The sequence below is a fragment of the Carcharhinus amblyrhynchos genome, chromosome 11 (assembly GCF_965287045.1).
Source record: "Carcharhinus amblyrhynchos chromosome 11, sCarAmb.v2.hapA, whole genome shotgun sequence".
In the NCBI taxonomy this organism is placed as follows: domain Eukaryota; kingdom Metazoa; phylum Chordata; class Chondrichthyes; order Carcharhiniformes; family Carcharhinidae; genus Carcharhinus; species Carcharhinus amblyrhynchos.
The window spans coordinates 1,807,397-1,832,858 of record NC_137334.1 but is presented as its reverse complement, the minus strand read 5'-3'; the positions used below and the strand labels follow the sequence as shown (position 1 = coordinate 1,832,858).

General features: G+C 41.7%; 1 protein-coding gene across 5 annotated transcripts in view; it reads left to right on the top strand.

Moving 5' to 3' along the window:
- The window catches only part of unc80 (unc-80 homolog (C. elegans)), a 262,012-nt gene that overhangs the window by 217,420 nt on the left and 19,130 nt on the right, over positions 1 to 25,462 (top strand). For 3 of the 5 annotated variants that reach the window (XM_080198378.1, XM_080198379.1, XM_080198375.1), the window contains 2 exons: positions 5,061 to 5,208; positions 23,024 to 23,080. In XM_080198378.1, coding sequence (XP_080054504.1) covers positions 5,061 to 5,208; positions 23,024 to 23,080 — 205 coding nt within the window. The remainder of the gene's footprint in view (positions 1 to 5,060; positions 5,209 to 23,023; positions 23,081 to 25,462) is intronic. The other 2 variants (XM_080198381.1, XM_080198377.1) reach the window with 1 other exon arrangement.

The following is a 25,462-nucleotide window of genomic DNA, read 5'->3' as shown; positions in this document are numbered from 1 at the left end:
CTAACTTAAAAATTTGTGATGAAAAATTCAGCGCTTTCTGCTATTCAAAAAAAGCTTCCTGCCTGCTGCTTTTCTCCTTGCTTACTTATAAATCCCAAATCTAACTCAGTGTGTGTAAATAGAAGTGTGTGTGAATACAAATACTGATCCATTACTAAGTAGGTTAGTCTGAAGTATGATTACTGATCAGGTAACTGATCTAAAGTATAAAATGATGTATCAATGAAGTGATATTTACGGCTGGATTTTCAGAGACACCATAGATCTTAAAAAATGACAGCCAGGATCCTGACGAGGAATTCCTGCCCCCAGATCCCATTTTTGCTGGTGGGGGAAAGGGAGATGGGCTGTGAATCTAACAAGAGGAAAACCCAAACTCAGAGGGACCATTTGAACTCAGTGCTGAGTTTATATAGACCCCATTTTGATTGTTGCAAGGGCCTTAAGCAACAGTGTTGGAGTCATGAGTTCATGGAATAGATGCAAGTGTTCTTGAAGGGTGGATAGGTCAGCTTAATTGTCATGATCTGAAGTACTTTAAATCTACTGCTCTTTAAACTATAGAAATAAAATGGTTGATGTTGCCAGCGGTTGTTAAAAAATCCCTGTTGTTACTTTAATTCTCAGGCCAGTTGGTGTGTATCTGGCCTTTCTCTAACAGTTTGGCTGAGTTTCAAAAATTACAATTATCTCAGCAAGGAGATTCTGAATGCACAGTTTGATCGACAGTTTAAAGGATTAGCTGATTTTGATGTGGAATATAAACAGAAGTTTGTACCTAAGAGATTAACCACTCGAGATTTAAAAGGTTTGAATGGGCTTCATGAATGGGAGCTTTTTTTCACTGTCAAGTGTGTAAAGTTAGATGTAACTTAGATGGTTAGATCTGTATTTTGTTTCACCTCCATCTGGCTCCTAGAGTCTTCCTATGGTGAATAGTGGGTGAATTGGCATGGAATTATATTGGAGGGTATGAGGATTCTTGAAGGGTGGGTGGGGCATGAGTTGGCAATGATGACATGTAGGCCATGGAGATGGGTGAAATGGGGTGAGGGCTAGAGGGTTTAACTGCTTTGATTACATTTGAACAATCAATCTGGGCAACCTAACCAGCCTGCCTCAGCAGTCACCCACCAACTTGGCAGCCAAAGATATGATTCCAGAGTCAGCGAGATGGATTCTGTCTCATTACTCTGCCCCGGAGTGAAAATTTTGTACGACCTGGTGCTTTAAACTGAGCCAAGTTCACTGAGTCAGAAAATGTCTCGAGTTACCTTCCTCAATATCGGGGGCATAGAAATTCATCTTGCTTAGTAGCGTAAAGTGCATAGTTTCAGGAAGTCACCTTTTATACCAGTATTTATGCCGAGTATTAACTACCCTTAACCGAAATGGGACTGAATACACACTGGTCGACATAGTAGACGGCCACTGCAATATGGTTAGTGTACAAGGGGAATTTCAAACCCAGCATCTCCGGGCTAGTAAGTGAAAACTAATGAGGATAAGTGAATCAGAAACAGAATCAGAAATCAGTTTTAGAAGTGATAAATTTGGCCAAAATCACACAAAAGTTAAGCTGCGGCCTAAAAGGCAAGCTGTGAATTATTTAATTTGTATTACTGATGGGTTTACGTTACCTGTTATCATTGTGACCTGCAGATTTGTCAGGGTCAGGTTAGGGCTGGGGCAGGCTAATTTTACAAAACATTCCTAGAACAAACATTGGCCTCTTATTTCAATGTTTTAATTACAATTTTAGAAACATTCAGAATGAGATAGATGGATGCAAACTGCCTGGTATATTGGATACTCAATCATCGCTTTTCCAATTTTAAAACAAGTACAGCCCCTTTACAATTCCAGGCCAGCTATTTTATATGTATCCAGTCAAGGACCACAAGATTCAGTTTAGCCTAAAACATAGACATGAAGAAAGACTATAAAGAAAGCCTTGTGAAGCACTATAAGTGATATTGTATGGTTCCTGACCTTAAGAAAACCCAAAGCATTTCACAGCTGATGAAATATATTTTGAAGAGTAGTCACTGCTGTAATGAAGGAGATAGTTTGCACGTAGAAAGGTCAGTGACATTAGTTGAGGGATGGATTTGGCCAGTACACCAGATAGCTGCCACACCTACTCACTGGTTCACCAGACAAGATTGAGGCAGATAAGATTTCTAATGAGCTAATTTGTACTTATACAGGAAAGTACAATAAACCAACGTGCCTTAAAACATGATCAATGTCAAAACAACAGATTCAAATTCCAAATTAATACTCAGTAAAGCAGCATTTGTATGAAAAGGTCTTCATTCAATTTGTTCAGTGTATAAATGGCCTGACCTTGTAAAAAGCTGGAACTTTGCATTGAAGAACAATAGGAATTAGTTCCAGAGTGTAATCTTTCCTGCTTAGCTTGTTATCTTTGGACATGCGTGATATAGTGCACCATGGCATCAATGCAGTCAAATGTGATTTTGGTGTCTTGATGTTGCAGTGCAAAACCCCAGAGCATCCTTTGTGATATTGGCTGGGGAAACAGTTGGGCAAGTGCTTAGGTATTCATCAGACTTTTCAGGGTCATCGGCTTCCTTGGGCTCCTTGTTTAAAGGACACACTGCATCTATAATGGCATCATTTCTCAGTTCCATTATGCTGCGTTCAACATTGTCCACCTCTGCTTTACATTTGCATGGTTGTCTCTGCTGAAACTTCCATGCCAGCCTCCAGCAGGTGAGCACAAAATACCTCATCTTTGGGGTGTTTGGTTTCATCCTGCCCCTCCTTCTCATGATGTCTTATGCAGTCATAACCTGCTTGAATCTCTTGTGGTGGAAGTAGTTGGCAAATGTGGCTTCTATCAATATCTCCCACACCTCCTTCATCATAAACAGAGCCTCCAATATAATTAGATTGCATTCCTACTTCTTATTGATGACTTTTCAATAAATTGAGAGATCAGCAGTCGATGGTGGGTTTTCAGGTTCCTAATCCACCTCCCCCGATTCATTCGCTGGAGTTTGGCCATGATTTTGGGAGACAAGAACATCAAGTTGATGCTCTTGAGGCATCAAGAGTTTTCCATCGTTCATTGTTTCACCTTTAGCCATCAAATGCTTTGCAAAAAAAGTCTGGCTTCAACCACATTAAAAATATCCTGCATTTTCATTCAAGACATAGCCAAGATTATTTTGGATCTAATCCTCTGTCAATGCAACCTTAACTGCCACACACTCTCTACGCCTTGTTCCCTTCTGGTATTGTGGGAGTGGGTATAGCTGTTCTGGCGTCTGCCTCAGGTCACTTACCCAAAGGCAACACTGTCATAGTTTCAGCAATCAAGATTATGCAATAAGAAGAGAATTTCAGGCTTAGTAAAGCAGATTCCTTGTCTAGATATCCATTGCTGCAAGTAAACTCCATGTGATCCATCTTTTTGGCCAGAGTGACTCTTCCTCCTTGCATGACTGGATGGTTTGGACTGGAGACAGGAATGTTCTCTGGCCGAAACCACATGAGCTGAGCTTCTTCAATAGCAGGGTTGACAGCTGTTCTCATCCTCTTCCTTTCTGAGAAAATGCCTGCTTGTCGAACAGTTCCAAGATGTTTGTCTTTTGTTTCATGATGGTGGACAAATGTTGTCCCATGTCACTGTGATTGAACTGGCCTGTACCACCCTCTCAGGAAGTTTGTTCCACGTTCCAATCACCCTCTGGATGAAAAAAACTTTTCTCAAATTACTTTTACTCCTTTTGCCAATTATTGTCAACCTGTGCTGTCCAGTCTTGATACTCTCTTGAGTGGGAACAGTTTCTCACTATTTCCCATGTAGATATCCCTCAGGATCATGAATACCTTTATCAAGTCTCCTTTCAGTCTTCCTTTTTCCAAGGAAAACAGTTCCAATTTCTCATAGCTTTCGATAGTGGAATCATCCACTCCTTTACAATGTCCGCTTTGCAGTTTTTCCACTTGCTGAATCAACTTCACCTTTTCTCTGTTTGACAACACCTTTATCTTTCTCACAAGCTAGCCAGATTCTCAGGTCTTGCACATCTTTCACAGGGAAGTTTCAATGTCAAATGATGGTTTGCCCAGTGCTTCATGATTTCCTGCTCTTATCTGGTCTAACTTATCTCTAGTTTGTTGGTATGGTCATTTGACAAGCTTGGATAAATTGAGCTAATCCAAAATTGTCGGTGTAGACTTTAAACATGAGGGCGTCGTCCTATTGGATTTGCTAACCTACCGATAAGATTGTTTGATAACTTTGACATAACCAGAATTTTGGGTCATCCAACTTTGAGTCATCACAATTTCACTATTTCTTTATTATTCAGTAGTGTCACAGGTGCAATGGTTTCATGCTAACTTTCACTGTATTCAGTCTTGAGAGCACAGACAAATCATTTAGTCAGCAACTGAATCCTGCAACCATGTAGGGAGGCTGGTAAAATTGGTGTCGTGTTTACATATCTTCTTATAGCTGAATACAGAGTTGCATTAACAAAGGTTTATGTTAAGCAGGAAGTGGTGTGTTGTAGCTAAAAAAAACCATGTGGGAAGGAGGGATGGAAATTAAGAGCAGAAGATGGTTTCCTGAGCAACTTTTTTATTGGATCCAACAGAAAAGTTCACATAAATTCTGAATTCAAGTTATTGAATGGACAGTTTGTCCCTCTTCCCCACTTCAGATGAATTACCTTGTCTTTTTATTGAAATACTAAAATACTCTTACACATATAATCTGCATTTTCTATATCTGAAACACTGATGACTGTTGTCAGATTATTGGGGACCAGAATGACACATCCCAGGTACACAGAAAAGGCAATTTAAACTTTCGTACTTGAAAAATGTACAAATTGTAAAAATGCTTTTACGACTTCCATAGCCTATCATAGAAGCCTATTATCGAAACCGCTATTATTGGGGGTTCCAGCATGTTTCATGCCAGCTTTGTTATTTTTAACACTGTCATTGACGTGCCATAACTTTGATATTAGATTCGGAAAAGAAAACTGTCTAAATAGATTTTCCTCTCTGCCCTGCAGATGACACTGCGAGCATGCCTAGCGTTGTGAGTGAACAGGAAGCATATCTCGCCAGCAGTAGTCGAGGGCGCCGTCGATTTTCCAGCCACGTCTCCACCATGTCTGCTCCTCAGCCTGACTCCAGCCTCAGAATTTTGCCCAGCCACAGGTAACGGAGCCAATAATTTCTGTAATTTTAATTGAAATGCTATATACAAAACTGTATAAACTACTGCTAAAAGTCAACATGTCCACTGAAATTTTAAATGTGGTGAATAATAGTACTATTCTATGAATATATCAGCCAGAATCACAGAATCTTTGCAGTGCAGAAGGAGGTCATTTGGTCTATCTCGGAAAGAACATTCTACCTAGTCTCAAACCCCTGCCTTATCCCCGTAACCTTGTGCATTCTTTCTTTTCAGATAGCAACCTAATTCCCTTTTTGAGTACCTCGATTGAACTTGCCTATACCACCCTCTCAGGAAGGTTGTTCCACGTTCCAATTACCCTCTGGATGAAAAAGCTTTTCTCAAATTACTTTTACTCCTTTTTGCCAATTATTGTCAACCTGTGCTGTCCAGTCTCAATGCTCTCTTGAGTGGTAACAGTTTCTCACTATTTCCCTTGTAGATATCCCTCAGGATCATGAATATCTCTATCAAGTCTCCTTTCAGTCTTCCTTTTTTCAAGGAAAACAGTTCCAATCTCTCATAGCTTTCTTTTCCTACAAATCTTTATTGCTACATTTCTTTAATGCTGGAATAATTCTTGTGAATCTCCTCTGTACTCTTCCCAGTGTTTTCACCTCCTTCCTCAAGCGTGCCCATAGCTGGATGTAGTACACCAGATGAGGCCTATATAGTGTCACATACATGTTCAACATGCCTCCTTACTCTTATACGCAATGCTCCGGTTAATATTTTTCTTGCCAAAATGAATCACCTCATATTTCTCTGCATCAAACTTCATCTATCACTTGTCTGCCCTATCCGCCTTTGAAGTTCGAGACTATCCTCATCACAGTTGACAACATTTCCAATCTTTATATCATCTGCAGATTTTGAAATCATGCCCTGACCTTTACAGTCTAGGTCATCTATATTTATCAGGAAGAGCGAGGGTCCCAAGACTAATCCCTGGGGAACTCCACTACAAACCATTTCCCAGTCTGAAAAACAACCATTACCCTGTTTGCTGTCACTTAGCCAATTTCTTTTCAAGTGCTTACTTCCCCTTTTATTCCATGAGCTAGAATTTTGATCGTGAATCTGTTGTGTGACACTGTTTCAAAAGCATTTTGAAAATGCACACTGCATCAACAGCTTATCAATCTTCTCTGTTACCTTCTCAAAAGTCTCCAGCAAGTTAGTTAAACATGATTTTCCCTTAATGAATACATACAATCTTTCCTTAATTATATTGCACTTGTCTAAGTGACTATGAGTAGCTTGGTGGCACAGTGGTTAGCACTGCTGCTTCATAGTGTCAGGGACTCATGTTCGATTTCCGACATAGGTCACTGTTTGTGCGGAGTTTGCACATTCTCCCCATGTCTGCATGGGTTTCCTCTGGGTGCTCTGGTTTCCTCCTACAGTCTGGTTAGGTACATTGGCCATGCTGAATTTTCCCTCAGTGTGCCCGAAGAGATGCCAAAATGTGGCTACTAGGGGATTTTCACAGTAACTTCATTGCAGTGTTAATGTAAGCCTATTTCTGTCACTAACAAATAAACTAAACTAAACTGACTATTGATGTTGTCCTGAACAATGTTCCCAGAAGTTTCCCTACCACTGGAGTCAAACTGACTGGTCGATGGTAGCTGGATTTATCCTTGCAATCCTTTTTGAACAAGGGTGTGACATTCACAAATCTCCCGCTCTCTGCCACCACCCCTGTGTCTAAGGAAGACTGGAAGATTATCATTAGTGTCTCTGCAATTTCCACTCTCACTTCACTCTGTGTCCTTGAATGCATTTCATTTGGCCCTGGGATTTTAACTATTTTAAGAAAATTATTTTAAGACCTATTTTAAGACCTATTAAAAACTATTTTAAGACCTTTGCAATACCTCCTTCTCAGCTGTAAATTCTTCTCGTGTAACAGTTATCTCCTTTCTCACCTTGGCCTGGTTAACATCTTCTTCCTTTCTAAAAACAGATACTAAATATATATTTAATGCTGCCACTGATTTTCCTATCTCCACATGCAAGTCCCCATTTTTAACCTTCAATCAAGTCTACTCTTTCTTTCACCACCCTGTTTGTTTAAACATTATCTGTCAATGTTTCTTCACCTCCAAAGCCCTTAGTTTGCAGCTTGACACACCAACCAAATTAATACCAACAAAGAAATTAAGTACACTGCCACGTAACATCTTTGAAATAACACTGGATTTATGTTGTCAGCTAATTTTCTAATTATTTGATACACAGATTACAGAGGGTACATTACATTATTAAGTATAAACTTTATAAAAATACATATCTAGTATCTTGGTACCTCTGACCATGGACTGAATGTTTAAATGGTCATACCAGTTTGATTCTCCTAGAATAAAATCAGCTGAATAATATTTCTACATTTGTAAAAATGGCCCACACTTACGCTGTTGTGGCAAAAGTCCCGGAAATGGCGATAATGTCTAAGCACAAACCCTCACCCAAAACTGGAATTTCCTATCTTTGTAACAGTGGGACTGGATTTGGGCTGGGGTTCATGCATGCACAATTCACAGATAAGCTGGCCATTTGAATCATCAGCTGCCGACACTGAAATGGGATTTTGGAAGAACAGGAGTGTGGAATCTGGAGTGTGCAGATTAGTACAGGTAAGAGTTGTCAAAACTTGATAGGAAACAATTGGATAGCCATGAAGGCACCCTAGGGGGCAGGTAAAGCAATCTTTGGAATTGTTAAAGATCAAGCTGTCAAAGAACTGTTAGAGTGCTGTCCGACTGTCAAGTTGTCAAGGGAGTATAAAGAGATGTCCAGCTGTCAAAGAACTGTTGAGCTGTCAATGAATTGTGAAGAGCTGTCAAGGAACTATTTAAAGAGCTGTCAAAGTTTTCCGGGAAGCGTTATCTTGTCAAAGCTTTCATACCTGTCTAAAAAGTATCAAAGCTATCAAGGAACTGGCATGGAGGGGGTAAGAGAAAAGGGTGCTGGATGAGGGGCATGGTTTGGCATAGAGGTATGAGAGACCATAGGTGTGAGGCCATTAGTTGGCATAGGATATCATGGATGGGGCATGGGGATATGTTGGGGGGGGGTTGTTGTTGGTGCAGACATGATGGGCTGAATGGCCTCTTTCTGCACTGTAAGGATTTTATGATTCAACGATTCTATGAATTCCAACAACGATGAAGCAACAGCAATATAGTTCAAGTCAGGATGGTGAGTGTCTTGGAGGGGAAACTCCAGATGGTGGTGTTCCCATGTATCTGCTGTCCTTCTCCTCCCAGATGGTAGTGATCGAGGGTCTGGAACATGCTGCCTTAAGGAGCCTTGGGGAGCTCCTGCAGTTGGGTTTCAACGTGTCTCTCTTCACACTTCCTGACAGGGAGGGGTGGACTTGTCTGCATTTCTCACTTTCACTTTGGAAGGTACATTGCATTTCTAAAGCAGTTTGGGCTGACTCCTTTCACAGTACAGATTTCAGCTGAATGATCTTTCCAAAGTTATTTGTCAAAAAAGAATTTGTGAATCCAAAGCACTTCCAGCCCTCGAGGGATGAATTGGGATTGATTCTCATTTCATTCGATGGTCTATAACGGAGAAAAATAAAACAACGAAAAGAAAGTTTCAGTCCCACTCAGTGGGTGGAATTTTCTCATTATTTGGCAGAGCGGTGTAACAGGCGGGTAAAATGGGGGGGAAGTCACCAGCCCCATGTCTGACACATTGGGAGGCACTTGGTGAAACTAACAGTATATTGCTGCTAGCACCCAGTCTGTCATTATCTGTACAAGTTATTCTATACTTCTCTCTACATTAATGTAAATCCTTCTGACTGTCAGGCTCTTGTCAGGCCTAACTCATCCCCATTTCCCTCTAAACTGTGAAATTATTGGCTCAACCCCAGGCCAGATTGGATTGCTGGGAAGTTACTGGGCTGTAATTTGATCTTTTCCTGCTGTAGGGGTTTTGGTTTCGTGCGCGGCTCGGACACGATTAGAACTGGGGAGCTCCAGCTCCTGCTGCTAGGATCTATTAGTTGGTTCTGCAACTAATCTGCCAAATCTGGGCTAGCTCTGATGGACCGAGACAATAAGGATGTTGCCTTATGGAGGGGCCTCTCCCACATCCACATCGTGTAGAGTGAAAGTAGTGCGGCCAGACATATCTGTACAGATGCTTTTTAATATAGTGAGTATCCCTGATAAGTCTCTTCCAGGACAGCTTTGTCAACTTTGATAGCTGGAAAGCTCCAATGGTTTTGTGCGTAAAAGGTGCATAATCATATTCACTTTTAACAATCCCAAAGGGTGCCTTACCTTTCCTGAAGGTATCCTGTGCTCCTATCCATAGCGGTACCATACCTCTCCAAAGTGTAACCCTGGCTATCCAAATGAACCCACCACGTTTATATGTAACCAACGTCTGTCTGTAAGCACCATAGCAGTTTCAATAGCTGTTTGTTGACCTAACCCAAATGCTAACATTACGGGTGGGATTCGCCCCCAAAAAAATTCCAAGTGTCGAATTCATGTAAAAATCAGTGGAGTAAATCCCACTGGTTTTTACAGTGGAATTTCAAAATGAATTTCCCTCACTCTGTGCACTGCAGAGTGCATTAGTGTAAATCTCATTAAAAAGCTGGTGGCAGGGCCTGTTCCCACTGGAGAGGTTGGCAGCAGAGCACAGAGTGGACCATCTGTCAATGCCCAGATTGGCACATGTGGAGTAGCCCCACTCTGCTGGCCCCCTGTTTACTGGCCAGCATTGCTAGATGTGCGACCTCCTCCACCCCTCGACCTGCCTCCATCTTCCCCACCCCCCCACCAATCCCAATCTCTCCCCTCACACCGACAGCCCTGATCCCTCCACCTCCCCCCCCCAACCCACACACACCCCTCCCCCCCACCCACCAAGTCCCAACCACCGTCATCTCCCGACCTCCTTCCACAGCGCTGACTGCCCCAGCAGGCGGATTTCCCCCCCCCCAACCCTGATGGCCAACCCCGATCGTTGGCATCCGTCCCTTTGCCTGTGGAAGTGCAAAGTACACCCCCACCCCCATCAATCTTCCACCACAGGCCCTGTCCCTCATTAGGCCCCACCCCATTGGCACTAGCAGTGCAGGTAGGCATTGCCACTTTGCCCCTTGGGCAGTGCCAGGCTGGCACTGCCAAACTGGCAATGCCCACGGAGACACCCTCCGACTGCCTGGGGGCCCCCCTTCACTCCAGCAGGGTCAGGCCGCCAGTTGCCCAGAAATAGAGAACTGTTTTAAACACCTCTAGAGCGAGCCGGAGACTTCAGTCCCAGGCCCACTAATGATGGGCAAATTCTAATTTAAATAAATTCTGGCACAGAGCTGACGGAACCATTAATCTAGCAACCGGTGAATTGCAGAGGTCATGATGCTCAGCAGGAAGCCCACTAAATGGCTTCCACTTGAGTTGCCTCCCCTCCCCGCAGCTTTATTACTGCTCGACTGCTTTCTACAACCTATAATTATTACAGGAGAAGTTTGTAAGTTCACTGTTTGATTGACAGTTGAAATATATTACCTATGTGGGATTTTGAATACAACTGCTTGTTTTGGTGAGGGATGAATTACACGAGAGGATTTAAATGTATTGAATGTGTTTGCCTGAATTGGATTGTTTTGTTTATACCTATAATGAAGGCTATAATAGATATTTACTTTATTTCATCTCAACATGACTCCTGAGGTTTGTGTGAGTTGACGTGGAGGGACTAAGGGCAAAGGGTGGTGAGTCGGGGTTAAGAGTTGGCACTTGGTTTGTATGGGGATATGGGACATGGTTTAACATGGAGGGCCATTGAGTGGTGGGGTATTGGTTAGCATTGCAAGAATGAAGGACCATTGGATGTGGGCTGGTGGAGTGGACAAATGTGTGAGGGGATTGAAGTCCCAGAAAATTAAGGCAGGCTTTTTAAACAACTCACCTTGGCATCCTTCAGTCCCTGTGGACACCTCCAATCTGCCCCCAGAGGACGTGGCCCCAAATCCACCTCGCACCAGCCCGGAGTGAAGATCCTGCTATCTTACATTCAAGATAGGTGTGGTAGCCAGGAGGTTTCCCAACTCCTGCTACCTAAACCAGACTTGAAAAATCAGGCCAGAAGAGATGAACCACGTGAAGACAAGTGAAATTTGGAAATTGGAAGGTGAATCGGTGAATTTAACCAGTTTAAACCAAGAGCAGGAACTGACATCAATACAATCAATTTTGTACCTTAGGCCTCCTCCTTCCCCTTTCTAAGTAGGACTGGAACAAAGAATGTTCCCCATATCCCACAAAAGGGTACCATAACTAGGATTTATGTGAGTACAAATAGCAACAACTTTTCTCTGGAGGAAGTGAATGAAGTGTCGGGACACTTTGATTGCTAGCAGCAGTTCAACCGTAAATCTGTGCAGAAGAATAAGAATGGGAGAAGATCAGCCACCAGCCGGAGATATACTTAGGATCACTGTGGAGCTGTGAAGAACATTTCTCCTCCCTTTAGCTCCACATTAAAGTTTAAAATCGAACGTTTTTTGGTGGCAGCGGATTACTAGTCACACACATCTTAAAAACATGAGAAGGTCCAATGTTTGTTTTGTTCAGAAAAGCCCAGTTTCCGTAAAGGGTTCTACTGTAGGTGTTGGATATTCCATGAGCATTTTATCGGATCTTTTTGAAGTAGCTGCCACAGGATGATTGACAAATCGCCTCATCCAGGATTCAATGAGACATCTTTCAGCTACCTGGGAGGCACAAGCTGCTGGTCCGTGAAATTGACCCAGATGGCACGGTGACATGGTAGTTAACTCTGCTGCCTCACAGCTCCAGGGACCCTGGTTAAATTCTGGGTGATTGTGTGGGGTTTGCACATTCTCCCAGTGTCTGCATGGGTATCCTCCAGATGTTTCAGTCTAAAGATATGCAGGTTAGGTGGATTGGCCAAACTAAATTTCCCCTTAGTGTCCAACGATGTGCAGCTGGATTATGGTAAATGCAAGGGAACAGAGCAAGGGGGCATGATCCTGGGTAAGATGCTTATTTGGAGAGTTAGTACAGACTCATTGGGTTGAATGGCCTTTGTGCAGTGTAGGGTTTTATGGTTCTGAGGTCAGTTTCTATACTTATAATGATGGTATACTCTACACTGAAACATTTTTAAAAACTTAATTTCTTCAACACTCTTCTGCCTAGCCATCCTATCTTCAGTCTTCACAAACTTCAACTCTCCAATACTCTGCATCTGCCTACACTAAATCTAACTCATTCATGCACTTTCCTGATCTCCATTAATTCTGATCTTGCAGTGCATTGATTCAAAATCCTTATTTATGAATTCCATCACCTTCAAAATCTCTTCCAATCCTGTGTTAGCCGATGTGTTACAATATCTGAGACTGTTAGGCTGCTGTGCCTTCTCCCTCTGTACAATTCTCTCTCCCTGCCCTTAAGCACCTTCTCAGGATTTATCTTTATGATTGTTTCTCACCTCCTCTAATTCTTCTATTCTTGTTTGGTTTCTCCGCTGTCTCCCATGTAATCTCTTAGAATGTTTCATCGTGTTAGAAGTGTGACAGCCATGTGGCAGCTCTCTCATCTAAGTCAGAATATTGTGGGTTAAAGTCCTACTTCAGGACTTGAGCCCAGTAGTCTATGCTAACACTCCAGTGTAGTGCTGACGGACTGCTGCAATGTACCTTCTCTTGAATGGAACATTAAATGAGACTTCAACTGTCTGCCTCAGGTGGCTGTAAAAGATCCAGTGCACAATGACAAAGAAGACAAGGAGAGTTATTTCTGATCTCCTGACCAATATTTATTCCTTTAATCAACATCACAAATGTAGATTATCTGATCATTGTCACCTTGCTGTATGTGGGAGCTTGCTGTATATAGTTTGGCTGCTGTGTTTCTTACCTTACAACAGTCAAGTGCTTCATTGGCTGTAAATTGTTTTGTGATGCCCTGTGGTCATGAATGGGCTCATATAAATGAAAACATTTCTTTAATACAAGGAGTTGATATTTGAACCATAGAATTTTACAGCATGGAAGGAGGCTCATTGTGTTTGCACTGGCTCCTGAACGAGTTACCCTGTTAGTCCCATTCTCCAACCCTATCCCAATTCCTCTAAATTCATCACTTTCAAATATATATTCAACTCTCTCTTGAAACCTCCAATGGAATCCCCCTCTAGCACCCTCCCAGGCAGCGCATTTGAAATCCCAACTCTCGGAGTAAAGAAGTTTCTCCTCATCTCACTCCTAGCTGTTTTGTTCGCCATCTTGAAATTGTGATGCCAAAGTCACTGACGTACCAACTAGTGGAAACAGAATATCCTTCTTCACCAATCAATCACATCATCATTCACCTCAATAAGTTCACCTCTTAATCTCTGCTCCAAGGAGAATAAGCCCATTTTCTCTAATCTTTCCTTGTGTCTATAATTCCTCATTCCTGGTATCATTTAGTAAATCTCCTTTGCACCTGTCTAGTGTTTTAACATCCTTCCTCTCAGAACTATTTTAGCGCTTAGTCATTTAGTATTACAGAAGTTGAGTATCGGTGAAAAGAAAGAGACTTTTTTTCAAACCTTTTTTCTTGCAATCAGGACAATTCACAAAAAAACCAAATGTAAAGGGAACAACAGTTTATACCATTTGAGAAGAGTGATGATTGATTGGCAAGTAAACTCTGAGTTGTAAAGCTGTTGCCATAGAGAATACATTAGTTGATGGTGACTGACAGTTAATTGCCAAACATGTTTGAAATTTAAACCAGACAATTTAACTTTGGTTTGGCCCTGAGGAATGACCAGTGAATGTCTGTGACTTACTTTGTTTAGCTAAAATAGGCACAATATGCATACATATTCTTTTTGTCTGCAAAGAACAGGGCACTATAAATTAATATGTGTAGGTTCCAGTACATGCAAATGTGTCACACTGCAAGCCTGACTGACCATCTTGATTGCTTGTCAATGTAAATCTTAGCACACTGAGGATTATTTAGTAAATGTGGTCCAATCATGGAATCGCATCTAATGTTAGACATGCGTTTTGAGTTTTGCAAGCATGGGCTTGTTGGATATGGTCTGTTATTTGCCTATTGTTGAGATGCTGGCATTGGACTGGGGTAAACACAGTAAGAAGTCTCAAACTGTTTGGACTTAAACCTGGTGTTGTGAGACTTCTTAATATATTTGCCGATTGTGAACAGCCTTTGAGACGTACAGCTGGCGTACCCAGCATCACGCTAACACATCCCACATCACACTGGTGCTGAAATTCATAAGGCACATTATTCATTTGTGTGATAGGTAGATTATCTTTTTAGCTTGACTGTAGCATCCTGTTAGTGACGAATATCACTTGTGTTGCTATTTCATAGTAACAGTGTGAAACAACTAGCTCCGCCTGTTATTCAAATTTTTGAGATACCTTTCAATGGGAGTGTACCCCTTTAAGGGGCAAGTGTTCATAGGGTCATGTGAAAGTTCAGCCAATCAGGCCCGAACATGCGAATCTTGGGGCTGAGCGTGGGTTTCCCTTGTCAGTTAGAAGTCTGGAATACGGTATCCTTTATCTCATTCTCTGAAAAGTTACTTCCCTTCGTTCGGCTTTTATTCATTGATCTACTTGGTGGTTGCCAGAATTTACAAGATATTACACTTGACGGAGAGGATCAATCAGAGAGCTTTCCAACTGCTACAGAAATGTTTTGAAGCCAGCTCATTCAGCAGTCGGAGAATGTCAAAATGCTACTTTTTGGGAAGCCTGAGCCATTCAACCCTGTAAAAAGTCTGACAACACCAGGTTTTAGTCCAACCTATTTATTTGATAATATACTCACAAGCTTTCGAGGGGACTGTGAGTAAGAAAGCTTGTGAGTATATTATCAAATAAATAGGTTGGACTAAAACCTGGTGTTGTCAGACTTTTTACTGTGTTTACGCCAGTCCAACGCTGGCATACCCACACCATTCAACCCTAACAGGGAGCAGTGGGTGGTGCATGTCAAACATCTGTGCTATTTTGTTTAAGGGCAATGAAATTAAGGGCATGGGAAAGGTGGAGAGGAGTGTTAGCGCGAGTGGGCGAAACGACCACTACAGACTCAGGGTGAAGGTCAGTAACGGCACAGCTTTATCTCCTTTACGTTGACGGAGAAGCATAGTCAGGACACACAATCGGACCGCCCCGAAAGCGCTGCAAAGACCCCACCACAAGGGGCTACAGTTATACCTGAACTTCGCGTTTCAAATGCTAATCCTTTATTTACAGTATTTGACTTCAGCCGTCCTGTTTCGATGTTTCCGAGTGTTGGAGCAATTGTTTTAAGTGTGTGTTAATCGTTTTTGTCTGATTGGTTATCAATGGTCTGGAACCTCTGGGGTTTGAACCATCGGTGTGTCATTGATCTCAAAGAGGTTTGAGGGGCCAGGGACATTTCCTTATCTGTGTTAATTTGAGGTGTCTCCATGGGTTGTTTGGTTTGGAAGTGCTGATTTTGATGGGGTGGGGATGTGTTCTTTAATTTAGTTCCTGTAGGTGCCATCCTGTCCAATTTCCCTTATGTGCTAGCTCTCATTTGCATTCTAAAAGCGTGCTCTTGCCTACTGATCGGTGTCTGTTACTTCGTGATTTTAGTGGAGGGCTCCGAGGATAGCTTTAGTTTGCTTCCATTTTGTTGCCCAATTTCATAAAATTTGTTGTCCGATAACAGGAGCAACGTGTAATCCAATTAACAGCTTTCAGGGCTCCAACCTGTAGCTTGATAAGGAGTCTGAATTTCCAGATGCCCCAATTCCAAAATTTTTGAGGAGCTTGTGGAATTAGTGAAGGAACATCATCACCCAAAGCTCTCAGTGATAATGCAACAATACAAATTTAATTTGATGACAAGTCCCAGGGGAGACTGTAAGCAGTGTCTAAGACAAATGGCTAAACAGTGCAAGTTAGGATGGCACTCAATGACACGTTAAGAAATAGGCTACTCTGTGGCATTAATAATATCGAAGAAATTATTAGCAGAGAGAGTGATTACTTTAAAAAAGATATTAGAGATAGCCCAAGTTATGGAAAGTGCCGAAGTGGGGTCGGGGGGGGAGGATAGCGGGGCGGTGGAATTGCAAAGCAGGCGAGGTCCACCAAGTTTACCGTGAAGCCGCTGGTAGTCATGACACCAGGGATGAGGGCACAGAAAGTAAGAGGCAAACAGGCTCGGAGCAAAAGACAGTGCAGAGATATAGGGAACTTAGTCCACAGACCAGGCTCTCTGAAAAGTGCTACTGGCGTGGGGGGGGGGGTGCAGATCACCCCCCAGAGAAGTTACATGTTGTGCCTGCAGTAGGAGGGGACAGATTAGGAATAAGCGCAGGACTAAGCAGAACCCCTCAGTACCAAATTCCAACTCCTGTACAGTGTTGAGAATAATCCGGAAAACGATTCTGAAGTATCCGGGTTAAACAACATTAAAGTGGGCAAGATGGCTCAGTTATGATTGTGTTGATGGTAAATGGTCAGCTATTCAGAATGTAGGTGGACACAGGTTGTCTCCACTACAGGTGGTAGAGGAACAAACGTATTGTTATTTACAAGGTGGATTCAGCCTCTAAAGTTAAGAAGCACAACAACTCGGCTGGCCACGTATACTGGGGAAGCTTTAAGGATCCTAGGAACAACCACACTGCACGTGAGCTACCAGCACCAGTCAACTCAACTTCTCGAGTCGTAGTTGGGGGGGTGGATTCAAAGGCCAAGTCTGATGGGCCAAGATTGGCTTTGCCTAATTAGATTAAATTGGCTCGATATCTTCAAAATTAACAGAGGAGATTTTCCTGAGGTCTTAAAAAATACCAGGCAGTGTTGCAAGATGAGTTAGGCAAGGATTTTACAGGGCCTAAAAACAAAAATTTACATAGATCCTGAGGCCATGCCAAGTCTCACAGAGCCCGACTTGTACCCTCTGCTGAGTGGCTACAAGAATTAGGCATCATCACCTCCGTACAGTTTTCAGAGTGGGCAGCTGCCATTGTGCCAGCAGAACCATCAGGACATGTGGGGACTACAAAATAACCATCAATCAAGCAGCAAAATTGGATCAATACCAAGAATTGAAAATTTGTATGTTAAATTAACAGGAGGTTTAACTTGCACTAAACTTGATATAAGCCGTGTGTACCAACAGTTGGAATTAGACAAGGCATCCAGAGAATTTGTTACCTTATATCAGTTTACTCGGCTACCTTTCAGAATCTCATCAACGTGTGCGATTTTCCAGTGCGTGATGGATAGTTTATTACAGGAGCTAGCTAAGATAGTTGTCTATCTGGATGATGTACAGATTACAGGAGCATCCGAAGAGGAACACCTAGCAAAACTCGAAGATGGTTTTTAGATATTTAAGGAAGAATGAGGCTAAAAAGGGAGAAATGTAGGCCCATGAAGTTATATAATTAGGGTTCAAGGTGATGCAGAATGGGAAGCATTCTATGAAAAAGAAACTGAAAGCAATTAAGGAAGCACATGCCTCCAGAAATGTTTTTAAGAATGGTGTATTATTATGGAAGATTTATTCCTAATTTTTTTTGTAATGTTGGCATCCTTATACATGCTGCTCAAGAAAGGTGACTTTTGTATCTATAAAGAATTATGGTGCTGGCTCCCTGGAATGGTCAAGGTCAGAACAGGTCCAGTGACGGATGAAATAGATGTCCAAGGAAAAAGGGTGAATAAACACCCGAACCATTTGAGAAGAAGAGAATCAGTGGAGCAGTCTGCCCCTAATGTGGCTGTCAGTGATATTGTTCTGGGTGTAAATAGTGTGGCAACAGGCTTATCCAAGAAAGAGCCAAGTGATGTTCCAGTGGGAACTGAAGAAGTTGTCTACACTGGGGCACTTCCGCAGATCGGCACATCATTCCGCCATTGAGTTTCAGACTGAAGTTACCTCTACAGCTGGAGCACCTGCTGGGGAATTTTGATGCTTCCATAGGATCAAGAAGTCAGGGACTGTGTTTGAGATCCGTTTGTTTTCTAATATTGTAAATAGCTCAATTGTTATTAAAATGTATTATCCTTTAAGGGGTGAGTTCTCAGATGGTCATGTAACCATTTGGCAAATTAGGCTGGAGCGCACGAATCCTGTGGCTGAGTGTGGGTTTTCCTTGACCGTTAGGAGAGTGGTAGACTTCATTTCACTGTCTGTGAATAGTTACTTACATTAATAAACAGTGATGTGGAGTTGTCAGCATTGGACTGGAGTAGGCACAGTAAATAGTTTCATAACACCAGCTTAAAGTTCAACGTGTTTATTTGATAACACGAGCTTTCAGAGCACTGTCCCTTTATCAGTGAGTGCAGGGATTTGTTTCACAAACCGGGCATATATAGACACTAACTCAATTACATACTAAAAACTGACGGAACTTATCAAACAGCACTTCCTTTCTGTTGTTTTCAATGGGCAAGGTACAGATTGACCAATCAGAGTTACTATGCTTGGCAGTACCTGTCAGTCACTGTCAACTGATGTATTCTCCTTGGCAACACTTCAACCAGAATCCATTTGCCAATCAACCAGCATGCTATTCTCATGTAGTATAAATTGTTAATCACTTTGTTCCTTTATTCTTGCGAATTGTCCAGATGAGTGCAAGATGAAAATCTTTGACAAAATATCTCTCCTTTTTTCAGCAGTATCTTAGCACTGTATGAATCCAATTATTTTTATCTCTGTTGAAATAGCAGAGAGGGAAACTTTAGATTAAATTTGCTGGGCTAATATTCCATTGTATAGTTATGGCCTTCTGTACAGTTTTACATTTGGAGCGACTGAGACTTTGTAATTAGATTTCTGGGTGAATTCATTAAAATGCATGTTCAATATTTTGAGCCTGAAACCCAATGAAGGGTATATTTTTCTATGCATGATTCAAATCTATACAAACATTATTCCACACAATGATTCGTATAATCAGTGGCATTGCCCTGTTCGCGCACACATTTTCTTCACGCAGCTTACTATGGCCAGTGGCACCCTTCTATGTGTCTGTGTGCTCCCTGCAGGGAGTTATTGCCTTTTCAGATTCAAAGGATGGCTAAAAACCAATACATTAGGAATCAACCATGGCTCAGTTGTTAGCGCTTGAAATCATAAAGCCATTGGGCTTAAATCCCACTCCAGGGACTCAAGCATGTAATGCAGGTTGACACTCAGTACATTCACTGCACAGAGAGAATTACACTGTCAGAGATTTTTACATTTTTACTTTAATGCATTTTTTAAAGTAATCATTAAAATAGGTTTTATGTGCTTTTTCTAAAACAATAACTGAAGTGGTGTTGAAAGGGCAAATAGCTCTATTTTCATTCATTTAATTTTGCCTTTTATTAAAGAGGGTAGTTATCATTATTTTAATTGCTGTGTTTCTTTTTCTCTACAAAGAATCCAACAGTCTGCAGATGTAAGATTACCACAATGTCCTTATTTTCACCGTTGTACTCTGTTCAATTAGCAGTAGGGACAATTATTAAGCTAAATGCATTTCGAGAACTCTCAATCCTGTCAAACAAAGGTGACTCCCAGAATGCAGATGATAAAGATGACTTGGGACAAGTTGGATTCTGCGAAAGGACAGTAAATAATATTAAAATGACAAAGTTGACAACAGCAAAAATCAACATCTCTGAATAACAAGGACATTTCAAACTAAGCTAATATTCACCTTGAATGTCTGCACTTAGCTCTTTATGTAAAGTTTGAATGCAAATTTATTTAATGTCCCTTTGATTTATGTTGATGTGATTTGTTTTTATGTTCACTTAGGTGATAGAAATTGGTGCTGGAGAATGGAACACTGTTGCACAAAGTGTCAACTCTAAGCATTCTCACTCTTGTGGAGCACAATTCAGGCATGGGGAGGGAGCAGGCATGCCACTGAGGTCTGGCAGCCTGCCTGTTGGCTGGTGGCAGGGGGGGGAGGTGGGGACAAGCTCATGACTTTGTCCCCTGCACCTCATAGGGCGGCAATTTCTGGCCACACTCGCCCCAAGGTTAGAAAATCCTGTCTGAGATCCACAGACCTGCCCACTAAGATTCCCGTGGTGCACTGGAATTTCCACCCATAGAGTGACCCACCCCACCTTTCCCTCAATGACAAATGCCCCATTTCCACTGGACGAACCCCATCCCACCTTGCACAATGAGAACTTCCTCCCACTTCCCACTCCTCCCCGCCTTTTAGAGGGTCAACATGATTGGCTTTGGCAAGTCTGCCTCAATCACCTTTCACTGGGGGCCTCCTCTATGGCTGATGCGCAAGGTCCACCTGCAGTTCCAGCAGTGGCCACAATTTCTGGTGGCACTGCTGAGATTGAAGAGCTGCCAGCTCTCTGATTGGCCAGCAGCTCTTGAAAACAGGATCTTCTTCATTGAAGACAGGAAGCTTTGATGACAGACAGTTGACTCCTGATATTTGATATTTGATCACTGTCTGGGATCCCAGAAATTGTTACATTTGCCACCAGCTTTTTGGCTGATGGATGGAACCATTAAACGCAGTGTGAAATTCTCACTGTTTTGTTTCTGTAATGCGCTTAAACCTAAACCTTGGAATAAAGGCACCTCAAAGACCACTCCCAATGTAGCTCTGGGACATTTTTATAGCATTTATGTTTCAGTGATTTTACCAATAAGATTTCTGAGCTTTTAACCCATGCCCACTGGATTAAAACTGGCCAAACTCATTTTCCACTCAGACAGGGGTCAAAAGTAATAAACTATTTTTACATTCGAAGCCTTACCCCATTTGCTTACAGTTTTCCTTTTACTGTGGCCTCTCATCCCATATATTATTTCCAGGACTGTGATCTGCTTTCAGCCCTCTGCCATTCCTGCTGTGGACTCTGAAAAGTGGGAACTAGCTGTCTCACCAAACATGGACATGTTTATACTTTGGGGTACAATTCCTTTTCACAGTATGGGCTACATTTTAATTACAGGTCAAGGTCCCGTCAGAAGCAGTTGGGCAGGTGCACAATAACGGCATTGCCAGCCTCTGTGCTGGTTCTCCACAACAACCCCAAGCCTGAGCCATTACGAAAGAAGCTGACTCGTGGTTGGGACTGAAATTTCCAGTTGGCAATGTGGGCTTTTCCAGGCTAATGTGATGAGCTCAGGATCATGGCCTGGCAATTGTCAGTTTTAAAAGGAAGATAAACTTCCCGACATTAGCTTTGCATCAACAGCTCCCACCTCGGCACTGGTTTCTGAACAGCATCCCATTAGCCTCCCGTGGTCAGGAACCCACACACCAATCCTGACTTGGCGCGAGTACTCAACCTGGGTTTTAATTGGCTGGAGCTTTGAAAATAGCAGTTGGCACGTCCAAAGCAATACTTTCCCAACTTTTTCCCACTTGACCTCATTTTAATGCTTCTATTCTGATATGACCCCAGATTGAGTGGGCAGGAGGGAGAAGTGGGGTGGGCAGAAGTCATGAGAGTGTGGTGGGGGGATTGTGAGAGTGAAGAAGAGGAGTTGTGAGGGCTGGGGGGGGAATTACAGCAGCAACTTGAAGGCTCTGAATGTCACTCAGAATCCCTTCCCCAGTTCTGCTGCTCAATTCTTTACTCTCCTGACCCTGTTGCTCACCACTTCCCTCCTTCAGTTAGCTCGCTGACATGAGCAGTTCAGATTGTGTGAGCTGTCAAGCAGGAGTCCAAATCCAGGAACCTCATCCTGCCTCTAATTTATGCCATTCACAATTTGTTAACTTTCATTATTGTTCGATTTAGATATGGCAGAAATCAGAATGTATTGAAATGCGGGCAATCATAGCATAATTTCCTTATTGTATTCATTTTCTAATTATTCATCAAACAGTGTATTTAACAAATTCACAATCAAAATAATAAGGTAAGTAATGACAAGTAAAAGATCAAAATATTTATAGATTAATGGAATCAGGTAACAGTAATATTAAGGATAAAATTGAATACACATGTTTTCATTAATAGTAAGAACGATATCCGCAGATTCAGCATTTGAACCTTCTCTTTGTAGTGTTTCTCATAAAAATCTCAAATGTTTGGTGTAGTCTATTTTGAAAACTAAAGCAAAAATGTAATTCTGACAGTTTACCACCATTTTTAAAAATGCTGTTTTCTAAGCTATATCGTGCATCATTCCCCAGCGAGATGGCCCACTCTACAATCTTTGTCCACTTTGCTCTATAACTAACTGCTGGAAGAAATCAAACTGACTTGAATTGTTTCACCTTTCTCATGCTGGCCTTCACTCAGGGCTGTTTTGAGGGTGTGGACTCACACCTTACATTTGCATTGTAATTTGCAAAAAAGGTATTGGGAAATTTGATCTTAACTGGTAGTTCTGGCATGCTAAACAATGTACAATCTTTGTGTTTAGCTTTCAGAACATTTGATAAATGGATCCCTGAAACCCATTTATGTGGAAAAGCTAGTTCTTGAATGTAGCAAAGCAGGATTTTGTCTTCAATTAACCACATTTTCTTTTCATTCTTTGTAAAGTTCAGAAATTTTCCTCATGGATTGTAGAATAATGTGGAATGTGTTGAATTTTTCATGCGATTTTAAACATTATACTTAATTTGAACTTCTAGTCCCTAAACCAGTATAAGTCTGTGTTGATTTTTTGCGATGTATAGTAAGTGCATGCTGTTGAACAGCATGTCACCTTGTGAATTGCCCTGTTGGTGGACAAGGCATGCTTCATTTCCTTAAATACTCATCTCCCTGCCCTGCAGTGAACCTAATGTCCTCGATGAATCCCAGGGGCTGGCTGCTGAGATTAACCTTTCTAGGTACAGTGTAATGTCGCATTTGTGTCAGTGTACATGCTGGGAATCCTGATAATACATTTGTTTGTCATTTAACAAGTCTTGTTATTTAGTTGTCATCTGATTTTTCCAAACAAAAACCATATTCCCATTCACCTGTCTATACTCTCATAAATTTTGTACTTTTTTTGTCTGTGGAGCCTGTGATTTAATTGAAAATCAGATATGTCATGAAAATGTTCCATTAATTAATAATATTAACCCATAGCCTCATAATGTTCATTTGTGCACACCTGCCTCAGCTTTTTAAATAATTGAGTCTTTGATGGTGAAGGTGGAGGTGTAGCATGAAAAGGTAAGAAATAATAACGGCTCACTCATTTTAATGACCAATTTCTCTTGCTACTGACCAAAATTCTCATATTCATTTAAATTATGCAAGATCACACTGCAATTTAGAGAGAACTAAAATGTTGCCTGGCGCCTCGAGGTAATTGGATGAAATTTTACAATATCGGTGTATTATTAGTTATCAAACGTTAATGCTCCTAAAGCAAATTAAACTTTTTCATCTTTCAGGTTGTTTACATTTCCTACTAGGCTGATCGACTGTGTACGTACAAATGAAGCAGACGTTTGAAATCATACTGATAGGCAAATTGAAATTTAGTGCTGGATCTAAGCATTACAAAAGTTATTGTTCTTGTGCCTATAGTGTCAAGGAGAGCGGTAATAAAGCTATAATGATGGAAAATGAGGTGCATGACATTACATTATCACCTCACTTAAATATATGCACGTCTATTTACATGCATGCTTTTAAGCATGTAACACATGTGGCAGTGCATAATAGGAAAGTGGGGAGAATCCAGTACACTGGGCTCCTGATTTGATTTTTACATTGATCTATTCCAGTACCATCCAGAGGAAAGACCAGCTCAGAATGTTCCAATCATTCATCTAGACAGAATTATATCATTAACAAACTTCTCTACATATCATCTCTAATAATGGGCTATATAAATGATAGATAATTGTGTGCATATTCTGCCTCATCTCCTATTGATCCTTTGGCCTTCACAACATACAGTATCGTAATCATTGCGGCAACTCTTGATCGCTCCAAAGTATTACTTAAAAAAAAACTTGGTTTTTGTCTAGGAAAGCTCTTCTTTCTTTTGAAGTTACTTAAAATGCTGCTGAGTTGATGACTACCTCAAACTCTAATTTTAGTTTGAACGCGACTTTAATTACAAAGGCAACAAAAAAATCTTTGGCTACATCATCCGCATTTGAGTACATTTCATCTGCAATTACTCAAATCTACCACACTCAGTCTCAGACCTTCCAATCACAACTTTTGTGGGAGCTTTCCTTGATCCAACCCTTCATAGAACACATTTCATTAGTCACTCTGACATACAACTCATCAAGTTTTATTGGGTATACAATCTTGTCGTGACTCAGTTGTCGTAGTGAAGAAAGTGACCAGCTAGTGGTCCCAAGGGTTTTTAGCCATATCGAACATTGCTACCTGAATTTTCCCAGGCAAAGGGAGACAGCTCTGAGTGCAAGCAGAGAGTTGAACGATGGAACAGTTGTATCAGATCATGATTTTGACGTCTTCCTGGCCTCTTCCAGTTTTCATTGTAGCAGGACTGAAGGCAAGGGGAGGATGTCCAACAGCCGACGGGTCAAAAGTTAAAATATTCAAATAAGTCATTAACCCTTAACCCTCAATTCTGGATCCATCAACCAGGGCACCTGTTTCCTGACCTGGCAGCAATTCACGAGCTGAGTGCAGAATGAGAAGTGCTTCTTCAGTCAAACTTTGATCAGTGCAACTGGAGAGTTGCAGTCATGGTCAGGTGAGCGACAACACTTCCTCTCTCAAAGAGAGATATCACTTCTTGATATTGTTAACTTCTTGGAAAGTACTCACCTTCAATGGCACTTCCTGCTGCTATTGCATGGAAGCAGCTTTTGCAACTCCATCTTACAGCTTTGTTGAAGAACAAGAACCATAGACAGTGCAGAATGAGACCATTCGGCCCATCGAGCAGGCACTGGGCAACACCGTGCTTTCCTCTCAGCTGCATCTTATTCCTCAGGATAAAGGGAATGGAACAGAGATTCAGTTCCCATCTGAAAAATAAACATTTAGCACTACTCTATTTCCTGCCACTCAGCCAATAGGGGAGGAAATAGCCTCGTGGTGTTATTGCTAGACTATTAATACAGAAACTCAGCTAATGCTCTGGGGGACCCGGGTTCAAATCCAGCCACGGCAAATGGTGGAATTTGAATTCAATAAGAAAAAATCTGGAATTAAGAATCTACTGTTGACCATGAAACCATTGCAGTTGTCGGAAAAGCCCATCTGGTTCACTATTTAGGGAAGGAAAT